The following is a 12,620-nucleotide window of genomic DNA, read 5'->3' on the forward strand; positions in this document are numbered from 1 at the left end:
TTTCCTGTATTCTGATTGGCTGTTTTTCTATGGCATGGTATAAAACGAGTTCTGAAACCGGATCAAATTTCATTCCAGCACCGAAAACAATGAAAACAAATTTATAACGCGCGCTCGCTTCAATGTTTTCTATGGGATGTTATAGTTCACCACTAAATTTTCTCCGATTCTGATTGGTTTAAATTGAACACGTGACGCGATAGTGCCCGTCTGCCGGAGGGCACTATCAGCCCATAGTGCCCTCCCGTGAAAAAATGCCCGGATCGATAGTGCCCGCCCGTGACTGTTTTTTGTAAACAAGCCGCCTGCAGACAAAAAAACCCAACCAAATTCACTGCATTTAGTGGGTTTCTCGTCTGGTTTTGTTTCGTTTGTTAAATTTCGGCTTTCAATTGAGTTTTTTATCCTCAAAAGTAAAAATAATTTACGATGCTTGTTTTTGTATGTGCGCGCGGAAGAAAATTTAGTGGTGAACAATAAAAACAATAGAGTGTTTCTGTCTCGGAACTATCGGACTGATAGTTGCCCCTTGGAAATTTGATGTTCTTAAAACTAGCATATTTGCCCTCGAAGCTTCGCTTCTCGAGCTAATATTTGTTCTAAGAACATCAAATTTCCGCGGGGCAACTATCAGCCGATAGTTCCTCGACAGAAACACTCTATTGTTAAAATAGTTGATATTACTTAAATTTTCGAAACTGCAAATTACTTTAATAGCTCATTAACGTTTGCTGTTGTTTTTTGCGATTTAATTTTATGTGTAAGTCATGGAAGAACGAACGCTGCTTTGTTGTTTATTTTTTGATTGAGATCGAGACATCCCTGTCGGTCGCCGATAAACACGTTGGGCTTTCGTTTGACTTTATACCGGTACGTTCTTGAAATTTTATTTCAAAAAGAACAAGGCCAGAAAGCAAGAAAGCAAATGAAACGATGGAACCTTCCTCTTCTTAATTCACTTAACTCACGACTCCGTATTAAATACAGTCATGTAATGAAATTTAGCGAATGCAGAATAATTAATGTGTAGACCACGTTGACCCCAAGTGCATGGTAGGAATCTTGCTTTGAAGTAGGAACGATAAGGAACGATTATGGGAACGATCAGGGAACGATGTGCACGATAGGAACGATGCGCACGCTAAAAAGAACCTTGAGAGTGACGTAAGGCACGATAGGAACGGACACGAAATAGGAACGCAATTGACCGAAAGCGAAGATTTTTCGAGGTAAGTCAAAGTGACATTGGATTCGTATTGATAATTCTTCAACCGAAACAGTCACCGGTAAACACTCAATGAAAAAAGTCGAAACAGTTTATGTGCACTTAATTTTTGTCGTTACTTTTCTCATTCCACCGTAAAAAGGTATTTTTAAGCCACCTGAGAAAAATCCGTTTTTCGCGGTAATGCACTAATTTGCTATCTTGTTTTTTAAAACTGCGTGAGCGTCATGAAAAATTATTAGCTTTTTCAGGTGCACATTCTTTCTAGAAAAAGTGTGCCAATTTTCATAAAATTCTGAGCTCAATTAATAAGAGAAAATCTAGCGTTTTTAATGTCACGCAAAATGTTACGCTCGTGATCACCAACACCGTGCGCAAGGCCTTGTTGCCCAGTTTAGCCACCCTGGAAACAATGTTGACTAGTTCATGCGCATGCATGACAGTTTGTTCCCGGAACATTGTTGCCTAGTTTAGCCACCCGGACAGCAAAACATTTTCCTTGCTCCCCGCTAATTTAGCCACCTGGGAAACATGACAAGGAACAATGTTACAGTATGTATTTGTGATGACAATGATGTTTCTTTCAAAACATTTTCACATTTAATGTTCACAGCTCTGCTCATTAACCAAATTGTGGCAACCTTTTTCTGTAAATAAATGATGTAATGTCTTGATACATAAAGCTACACTTATGGAATCATAATTCAAACTTTCTCCTGCTTATTTTCACCGACTTTGTTTTTACCTTCTTTGTTATTTATTTAGTATATTAAAGGCACCAGTAGGCACCTTTGTCCAATAAAACCCTGCTGATTTTTCTATCAATTTTACAAGATTCCTTTCTTGCAGACACTTCAGCAGCAGAGGGGAGTTCCAGGAGAGAGCTGTTATGTTCAAGTGACTGTCCAGGTGCTGAACAAAGCAGGATTGCAGGTAATATTTTTAGGGGCAATAGCATCAGACTTAATTCACCCCTAAGTGTAAATTTGAAAATTTTAAAAAGGAATATCCAATGAGTTCCCACCGAGATTCCTGTCGGTATCCGGGCCCACCAATATGTTCACTAGAGGGCAATATGTTCACTAGAGCTAGCTGTAGTTTTTTATAGGCACCCGTTGTCCATTTAAAACCCTGTTATGATTTCCCATGCTTCCTATCCATTTGACAAGGTTTCTTTTTTTTGCAGACATTTCAGCAGCAGAGGGGAGTTCAATGAGAGAGTTACCATGTTCAAGTGAACGTCCAGGTGCTGAACAAAGCAGGATTACAGATAATATTTTTAGGGGCAATAGCGTTAGACTTAATTCATCCCTTAATGTAAAAAAAAAATATGCAAATTAATATGCAGGTGCTACAGGCTTGAGTAGAATTTTGGCATAAACGTGGCTTGGGGACCGTGAAGTGTTGCATAAGGTGTATTTCAGATTGGACATGCAGGGCTCGACAAAAACTTGAATTCCAGCTTGCCCATGGGGCAAGTAACTCTCAAATTTTGCTTGCCTAGGCACTTTCCCCACTTGCCCTGCAGGTTCTTAAACTTATTAATAGTTCATGAACCCACCGTACCGTCCCCAACAACAACAACAAAACAAAACAAAGCAAAACAAAAACATGTGTTTAAAAAAAGGTATCTTCCTTGAATTGCATTAAAGATCAGTTTATGCAGAAAAAAGTGAAGAATTCTTGTCGAGTTTTAAGATTATCAAAAACTTTTCTTGCTTTCATGTGTCACAACAAACATGTCATTCACAGTTCACGGACAATACTATTTCATAATCACGGATCATGGATAATAAAAACATTCAATCACGTTTCACGAGAAACCCCCTTACTTCAATGAAATGAAAATTCCATTGAAAATCATTTGGAATGCGTTTTGAAACTTTGGCAACACATTTCAACGAATCTGAAAACCATTGAAAACCATTTCGAATCAAATAGTTGATTGGAACAATTTTTGATGCATTATAATTTGGTGTTTTGCCTTACCTTTTTGGGTGGCTGATTCTATGGAAAATATAAGAACCAAAAATGAAGGTCTATAAAGGCTTGCGAACGGTGAATTTATCACTGTCGTGAAGCCTTGTTCAAAGTAACCTGCGTGTTTATTTAAGCTTCCTCAGTTTAGTTTTTGTAAAAGTTCATTTATAACCTTTGATTACCCATGATTACCCAAATTTACTGCTTTGTTTTAGAAATTAAGTTAATTGATGGTTTGCCTGGGCCCTTGCCCGCCAGGCAAATCCACTTGTCCCGGATGACCGGACGGGGGGTTTTGGTGAGCCCTGACATGTTAATGAGAAGCATGCTAGGATGTTGCTGTTCTTTGTCAAGAAATTTAAGTTTGATTTTCTGGAGTAAACCAATTTGCCAGACAGCTTCTTCAAATTGTATCACATCTTACAAGTAAACATAAAATAGCGTTCCAAACTGAAAAGTGAATTGATATTTGACTTGTTCTCAAGCAAAATTATTATTATATTGTCAATTGATTGGCCATATTGCATTCTGCATTATCCTTTGAGTCTCTGAGTTGCTTGAAAAGTATCCACCCAAGTCTAGATTCTAGTGTAATTTAAGTGTAAGGAGATATTCATGCTTGGAATTGAGATTATTTTTTTATTAGTTTTATAATATGCAATTAAAAAAGAATATTTCACTTGACAAATCGATATTTCAACTTGTTTTGTTTTTTTCAGATTAAATTTAGCCTGAAAATCTGGAATCAGCAAAATCACACTTGATCCTTTTCCCTTCGAATTGGCACATCAAATAGTCCTAACATTTTTTTCTCTACTGACTGCAGCCCAACCTACTAAGCAGCATATGAAACACATGAATGAACAACAGGAGCTGGATCAGTACAAAGAACATGATACTTGGTTGGAGTTGGTCAAACGAAACGTATTTTCTTTTCATAGAATGCTCTACTGGGAAGAACAGACAGACCAGCAAAAAAAGGTTTGTGTTACGAAATAATTATTAAATAATAAATACACCATTCCCAGGCAAATTCTTATCCCAGACCCAAATTTTTTATGAAAAAAAAAGCCAGGCGATCAAAAGTAAACTGATACCACACTGTCCTAAATATATTTGTTAACATTAACACATTTTTTGTTCTTCTCCTCCAGCGAATGAATCTATTTCTGGCACGGTTCCGACACCACTTGAAATACCTAGTAAATGAGTGTAATGGCTGTGATGTGAGTCTGTCAGGCAGGTATTACCACTGCCTTCACTGCATTGATGTTGCCTTCTGCTACGATTGTTACATGGGTGAGTTGTCATGATATTCTGTAGCAGCCAAAAACAGTATTGTAAGGGGTAATATCACCCTTTATTTACAGGAGTCGAATCATTTTTATGTAATAATGATAATTGCCTCAAACTTAAATTTGCCCTTAACCTTCCGTAATTTGGCTTCCTTGTCAGTTGAATGCGTCTGATTGATCTTTATTGATGTTCAGTTAAGGAGAGTCTGTCTGTGTTTATTATTTAGCATATATTTTCTGAGAAAGATCTTATTATTATCACAATAAGAATGCCAAATTCTCCCAGCCAACACGAGTCCAAACCATGACCATGCCTCTGGCACACTCCCTCCCTCCCCCTCCCCATAATGTACCCTGTCAACTGTTAGAATGCCCATTCTATTTCTGTGGGACAATGGAAATTGCAGAAACTCGTGTACTTACCTCAGCACAGATTTAAAGCGCGGATTGGCCAAGAACACGACTTTATAGATTGTTTTCCTGTCAGGGGCGTGTTGGTAAGTAAAGAACAGATATCATGAATATGTTTTATGCTTGGTATTGAAGTTTTTTTTTGACACACAGCCGGGGTAAAACTGGAAGAAGACCACACAGAAAATCACGAAGTTATTGAAATGAAGTAAGTGTTAATAATAGCCAGTGTTTTTGTAGGAGCACCTTCCAACTTTGAATCTCCGATACCTAACCTGCTTGATTTAAATTATTAACATTTTGAGCTTAGGTATGGGAGGTTCAAAGTTGGAACATTTTTGTGTATAGTCGGAAATCAGTTTTCATTGTTTAATGTCTTAAAAAAATCTAATTTATGGGAAAGATAACTATGCTGTTTGTTCTACAACAGCAACCTTGGGAAAAATTTAGCCTGTGAACAGGCTTTCCGGTCGAGAAAGCGGGAAAAAAGGGGGAGCCTGCTCGCAGGCTAAAAAAATATTGCAGAGCCTTTGAGAATTTTGCCACTTCATAAGACAGGCAAACCAACATAGTGGTAAAGAGACTGTTATGTCGCATTTGGATTCCGATGTTCAAAAGGTGAATGAGGCTACACATCACGAGAATTACTTTCCAGTGGACAACATACTTGGTTTTGTCAGCACATATTCACTGGGTAGCTTTTTATATTCGAATTTAGTCGAAACCTAACAATTTGACCCTTACTAAAAAAGCAAACTTTAGAACTACTTGCTATGAAATGGGGTATTTTGTCATTACTTGACCTTCCAGCTTTAATGATGTGTTTGTTATTCCGTTTTTCAGGTTTAAGTGTGGTGTTTGTAAAGGTTTCATACTTGGGACCCGGTTTTGCTGCTACGAGTGCGAGCACTTCTTTTTGTGCATTGTATGTCAATCAAGGTAACATACATTTTCTTTTATAGCAGTAGATTACCAGCTATATCAGCTTTTTTAATTGTCTAAACTTGCTTAGTTATTTAATTTACATTTACATGAGGCACAGGACTATAAGGTAGCTGATAAATAGACTGTACATGAGTCTTTTCTCACACCGCACTGGGAATTATGCAAACGACTGCAGCGATTATCAACGCAATTACTCTATTAGTATGATATGATTGATAAACAATGCTACTGGTATTAATCAGACGTGTACATGCTATGCTTATACAATAACTGTAAATAAAGATAGGTCAGGTGGGTGGGAATATCAGTAATCATGGACAGCAACAAAGCAAAGATGTCACATGACCTCTTCCCTCTTCAGTCACACGCTCCTGTGGTGCGTGAGAAGAGCATCTTCCACTTATTTGGTTCCTCAAATAGAGGGTAATGGGCTAAAACGTTGAATGAAAACGCCATTCCTAAACTCTAGATAAACAATATCTTTATTCTAGGCATCCTGCTGCCCACAAAGTGACCAAATTTCCAATGAAGATCAAGAAAGGTGAGACAGGCAGAGTGCGCGGTAAATGAAATGGATAAAATAAAGTCTAACTTATCAGTCTTTTCCTCAATACAATTTTGTCACAACTACAATCACTATGAAGCAACAAATGTCCGAAATAAAAGTGGTTATTTTTTTACAAGGTGGACAAGTAAGTAACGACAATCTCAGAGTCTACGCTTGATACAGTGGAACCTCGATATAACGAAGGGCCAAGGGACTGGCATAATGTGTTCGCTATAACGAGGTTTCGTTATATCGAGGTTCTTTTCCATATATTTTAGTATTACTGGGGCGAAGAATATCGTTCTTTATATCAAAGACTTCGCTATATAGAGGTTCGTTAAATCGAGGTTCTACAATAATGAGTCAGCTTTCCAAAAAGATGTTGGGAAGGACTCGGGCCGTCGGGGGCGGGGGTGGTGGGAGGGCTCAACAAAACTTAAGGCTGATACACCTGTAAAAATATTCTCTCAGTCAATGAAAGATGCTAGAGAAATAGAAAACAACTGTCAGTGGTCTCGACCTACCTTATAACATGAAATTTTCGCGACACTTTAATTTGGCGAATTTCGCGATTCTAAAAAAATCGCGAAATTTAAGTGACGCGAACAATAAGTGTCGCGAACATAACATGACGCGAATATAAAGTGGCTTGCATATGTACATATGTATTTAATGTACCTAATTATTTAAAATTTCTTCGTCAAACACATTCGAAACTTAAAGAAATAGTGTTTGGGAATTGACTGCTCTTAGAATTTGAAATCTGATATTTCGGAAACTGCGAAAAAAGGCGAAAATAAGCTTTGACATTACGTTTATTATCCATTTACTATCTGGCCAAGTCCTCCACTCAAAATTTGATGTTTTTATGTTTAACAGAACCGTTCGTGGAACAGTGTCAGAAACAGCTACAGTCTCATTACAACACGTTCAGTAAGGTCAAAATCGTCCCGTGGGAACAAAGCTCGGCTGTTCACATAGATGAGATATACACACAGTTATCTTGGGTAAGGGATGATAGGAAGCCCAGTGGAGTCACACAAGAGGAACTTGAAGACTACACCGACATATTCAAGGGCGACAAGCATTATCCCAACCCTAGGCGTATTTTAATCTTTGGCCGGCCAGGCATTGGAAAAAGTACTTTTTCCAAAAAAACTGCTTTTGACTGGTCGCAACAGGAAAAAAGAATCCTTATGAAGTTTTATCTTGTGCTCCTGATTAAACTACGAGATGTCTGTAATTTGAAGAATATCCGTGATGTTTTAAAGGCTTCTAAACTGCTGTCTGGCGACGGCGTGATTTCAGTTGATGATGTCTTTAATTACATCCGTGATAATCAAGAAAAGGTGTTACTTATTTTGGATGGCTATGATGAATACAGCTGTGCTGGAGAACAATCACCAGTCCGTGACATCTGGGAGGGCACATTACTGAGAGACTGTCACGTCATCATGACAACGCGGCATTTGAAAGTTGACGAATTAAGATGCCCCAGCCATGTTCAGTTTGAAATTATTGGATTCAAAAGCGAAGATCAAGTCAAAGTGTTTGCAAGAAAGTTTCTCAGAGATAAAGATGATGTTGACGAGTTTGTTAACGATTTGAGAGAAAAAGATCTCAAAGTCATGGCGGAAATACCTCTTCTCCTGCTGATGCTGTGTTTACTCTGGAAGGGAAAACATCATAGAGGGCTGCCAAAATCACGGGCCGGCATTTACACAGGTTTTATTCAAACTTTGTTGGACCACCTGATCGAAAAAGATGCAGATGCAAAGCAATTTAGAAAAGTAGATGACTACAAAGAAGAGCTCTGTAAATTAGGCAAGCTTGCCTTTGATGCCCTTTTGCAAGACTGTCTTTCTTTTCACATCAGTGAACTGCCCGACGTCATTTTAAGTACGAAATTAATTGAAGTCGGGTTGTTTCATGTTCTGAATGTTGCAAGTTTGACTCCCGAGAAAGCTGTTGTTTTCATTCACAAATCTTTACAGGAGTTCCTTGCCGCCTTTTATCTCAAGGAGGAGTTGTTAAATGAACAAAGTACAAGCTGTCTCTCCAAAGTCGACTCATTTGAAAAGATCCTCAAAATGGTTGAAGTTCTCAAATTTGCTTGTGAGCTGTCCGCAAAAGCTGCATGCGCTGTTCTGCATCATCTGGGGACAGTAGGAAAGAATGAAGGTCTGACAGAGTACAACTTCACTGAGACACCTTGTATTGACGATTTGTCAGAACAACAAAGACAGTTCTTAACTCTTATTTCACACAGCGTTTTTTGCTGTGCAGCCGAGAAGAGACGAGATCTCTACTCCATGTTTCTGTCTTACGTTGGAGGTGTTTTATTAATTGATTCAGACCAGCTGCATAGTGTTGCCAACGAACACTTGCTGAAATCGGCCAAGGTGCCAGAGTTTATTTTCTTCTCTAATTCCTTTTATAATGACAAGCATCCAGAACAAAGTTATCATGGCTTGATCACTGTAGTGGAAGATGTAAATGCGGTTGTTGTCAGCTGTTCGAGTGAAAAGAAAGCCTCGGATTTTCTAAAAAGGTATCCATTCCGTCCAGTAAGTGACTTTTTCCTGAAGAAGGAAGGGACGAAAATGAACATTTATATGACTATGATTACGAAAACCAACAACTCCACTTTCCTCACTGAAATGCTTAAGGAGCTCAATTCATCACCAGAGTCTACTCAGAAGAAGCCAGTTGCCGACCAGTCAAATGAACAAGACAACAGAACTGCTTTGTGTTTGACTGACAACAATGATAGCACCACTGATCAACCTCGTCATTGCTTGTCCTGTGTCAGGGATATTTATATTGATGATATAGAAAGCCAAGAGATGGAGACGCTTGTTGAGGTTTTACCATTTGTGACGTCTCCACGATGGATATGGATTCTTGGTAAAACAGGTGCTCCTGAGTTGCCAGAGACCCTCACAGAGACCCTGGTCTCGCGTTTTAACTTTACAAACAGACTTGTGTTCTTAGTACTTCATCGTATCAACTTGACAGCCAAGGCTGCTGCTGTCATTGCCAGATCTCTGCCCCAGTCTCCTAACTTGCGTGAGCTCGACTTGTCATATAACCCTCTTGGTGAAGGAGTAAGTGATCTCACACGACATCTCAGCAGTGTTCCTCACCTGGAGTACCTGATCCTTTTTGATGTTAAGATGACAAAGAAACAAGTGAATGATTTGACTGAAGCTGTACGTCAGAGCAACATCTCCACCTTGCTGTCATCTTACCACGTAAGTTTTGTGATTTTTGTTGCTATTTGTTTTGACTGGTTGCCTTTATACTGAATACTACTGAGCTCTTGATTTCCTGATTTATTTTCTTTCCGTTGTTTTGACGAACAAACTCGAGATTTCGTATAAGTCCGTTCAAATTATTTTTTGTTAGTGAAAATTCAAACTCACAAAACCTTTATTTGACATGTAATAGCGGGAAACAATATCTATTTAAGTTTCACTGCTTACATTGTTGTGGCTCTGTTGTAAACTTATTTGTTTTGCTTGTGCAGTGCTTTGCAGCTCTGCTTGTCTGAGACTCATTTTCACGTTTCGGCGTTTTTAAATCTCAATTGCATGCAATGTCGTTAGAGATAAACGTCTTACATATTTTCATCCAGAAACAACATTTCGTGAGAGAGTTATTTCAACTCTCAAGTGAATTATATTTACTTTCTGGCAGTTGCTTTTTGTACGGTGCTTAAATACAGTGTCTTAAACGGAATACTGACTCGTTCCTCGCGAAGCGAGGCCGAAGGCCGAGCGTAGCGGGGTGTATAATTTTGTCCCTCAAAAGGATCAGGCGGGATGAAATCTCGTGTGGAGTTTACGGTCATATATATTTCTATATATATATATATATATATATTTGTGAGCTTGGTGTGTGGCGGAAATGACGTCACACGGCCGCCGCGCGCTGGTGGCCTAATGGTAAGGCGTCGAACTTGAAATCAGATCTTCGGAACTGAGGTCGGGGGTTCGAATCCGGCTAGGGTTTTTTTTTTTTTTCTTTTTTTTTTCTTTTTTTTTTGTGAGTTCGAATTCTGAGCCTTTCATTTTTATCGTTTTTCTTTTCGGATTAAAATAACATTGATCTCCACATAATACTCCCTCAACGCCTATTCAGGCTATAAATCTTTCATCGCCATCAGGGGCGCGCGGGCGGAGGCTTCGAATCAGTCCTGCCGTTCGTTCTTCTTCTTTTTTTTAATGCCATCAAATAAATGTCCAAAATGCGACTATCCAATAATTTGTCGATGATTTTGAAAATAGCCTGCGCTTCCCAACGCTTTATACCTCTTTACGAACCAGAAAAAGCCACCATCTTCAAAGCGGAGTAGACCCTGGGAACGAGGGTGTCGCGGCCATGCCCGTTGAAATTTCTAACAAATATATCTTTCCGCCTACTGTGGAAAATTGAATATGTACAATTCAATTAATGTTCAACTTCAAATAATCCACTCCTTATTTATAACACCCCCCACCCCCCTCCCCCAACCCAGAGCTTCGCGAGGCCCTGCGAGTCACGTATTACTAGTGATAATTAGACAATGTTTGCGAAAAGCAGCTCACAGGCGCGAAACAGCAGTGCAAAGTGACCCAAAGTGAAATACCAATTCAAAGCAAATCACATGGTGGAAATGTTTGGCTTTTCGGATGCAAATAAATTCATGCATGGGAAAGGACTATTCAGGGAAAAGGTACGAGTTCTGACGTTCTTAAAAGACAAACAAGAGTGTGTGCTTTATACTTTGTAAAAATCAGTCATTTTGTAAAGTTTTCAATTAAATCAATTTTGAATAAGGAAACGAAGGAACCCATTTAAAAGAAACTTGATTACGTCAGAAGAACCTTGTTTTGATAAGCTATGGAAATTTTATTCATGCTCGTTATTTCAAATAACACTCAAATCCATGTGAACGATATTAAAAGATTTTCTGTTCATGCGATACAAGATAAAATCTGATGCTGAATTAAATCATTTATTACTGCAGTATACTGAGCTTAGAAAGTGTGACAATTCTTTTCTTAAATTGTGTCCTTTGTGATTTCCAGGTAGGCGGCTGTAGTTGAACAGCCAATTCTTTAATGTTTGTGAAATAGAAATTTAAACAAATTTGTTACCCGCCTTTTAGTGACTGTTTAAGCTTCACTGAAAGACCCGTAGCTAATAATCAGCGGAAGATCGATTGTTCTATTAGGCCAAGGAAAAAAAATGTTTCTTGACTCGCCCGCTTCATTTTTGGGGGACCGCTTCTCTTTTTTTAATATTTGTTATTGGGAAAGTTGGAACGAGCAAAAAACAACAGGCGTTACTCCTCAATTAAGTACAAAGAAAATTTTGTAGGACATGGCTTTTGTCTACGTTTTAATACGAAATCAGGCTAAAATTTTAAAGCCTCGGCACGCTAGATTTGTATTGGAGAGGTCAGGATTTATTTTGCAAGTTCGCTTCTGGAGAATTTGACGATGGAGGAAATAACAAATAACAAAATAAAGCGCCTACCCGCTCTTTTTTCTAGAAATCCGGACGAGAAACATTGTTTCTTTTACTTGGCTTTACATGAAGAGTAGAGTAGTGGGAACATGGAATTCGCTTCCGCTTTTCATTCGTGAGGCAACAAGTGTGAACTCTTTTAAAGCATTAGTTAGAAAGTTTTTTATGGATCAGCAAAATTTTAAAATATTTTTCTTGTTTACTTATTTATTACTATTATAATTTCACTTTCTTTTTTGTATTTTTATCTTAGTATCTTAGGTGATCTGCTTTAATATGGGGTCCTTGACTCTTTTGCATTTCATCCTTTGGCCTTGTTTTTTTTAGCCTAAGCCTTAGCCATAAATTGTAATAAATAAATATTTGTGGAAAACCGAAAGGTTCCCTGAAAAAAAACCCGCAAAACTAAGATTCATTTGTAAAGATATTGCTTGCCTACTGTTTTTACTGAAGAGAGTTTTTGAACGAAAACACATTTCACTTCTTAAACGTAAAAACATCAATGCCTGTTTTTTGCTTTTTCCAAAGCGTGAAGGGTTATTAATTTATTTTTTACAGAGAATTGCTTATAGCGCTACTGTAGTCTACGCACGGTGATCGCTTTTAAAAAGTTAAGTAGCCAACAAAATAATAGTGAATAAACTTGTAAACGCCTGTTACAGATTTCTTTTACGTTTTGTCAATATTTTACCATAAAATATAG

At 38.2% G+C, this 12,620-nt stretch overlaps 1 protein-coding gene across 4 annotated transcripts in view; it reads left to right on the forward strand.

Annotated features, from left to right (window-relative positions):
- Nucleotides 1-12,620, forward strand: part of LOC144652494 (uncharacterized) — a 105,778-nt gene that overhangs the window by 15,169 nt on the left and 77,989 nt on the right. For 3 of the 4 annotated variants that reach the window (XR_013570557.1, XM_078512507.1, XM_078512506.1), the window contains exons 3-10: nt 2,075-2,158; nt 2,412-2,471; nt 4,032-4,186; nt 4,360-4,504; nt 5,065-5,119; nt 5,755-5,850; nt 6,348-6,397; nt 7,283-9,657. Coding sequence is in view for 2 of the 4 variants with exons in the window: in XM_078512507.1 (XP_078368633.1) it covers nt 2,075-2,158; nt 2,412-2,471; nt 4,032-4,186; nt 4,360-4,504; nt 5,065-5,119; nt 5,755-5,850; nt 6,348-6,397; nt 7,283-9,657 (3,020 nt within the window). In the remaining 2 variants the exon portion in view is untranslated. The remainder of the gene's footprint in view (nt 1-2,074; nt 2,159-2,411; nt 2,472-4,031; nt 4,187-4,359; nt 4,505-5,064; nt 5,120-5,754; nt 5,851-6,347; nt 6,398-7,282; nt 9,658-12,620) is intronic. The other variant, XR_013570558.1, reaches the window with a different exon arrangement.

Source organism: Oculina patagonica, chromosome 4, assembly GCF_052425735.1.
Source record: "Oculina patagonica isolate OP01 chromosome 4, crgOcupat, whole genome shotgun sequence".
NCBI lineage: Eukaryota > Metazoa > Cnidaria > Anthozoa > Scleractinia > Oculinidae > Oculina > Oculina patagonica.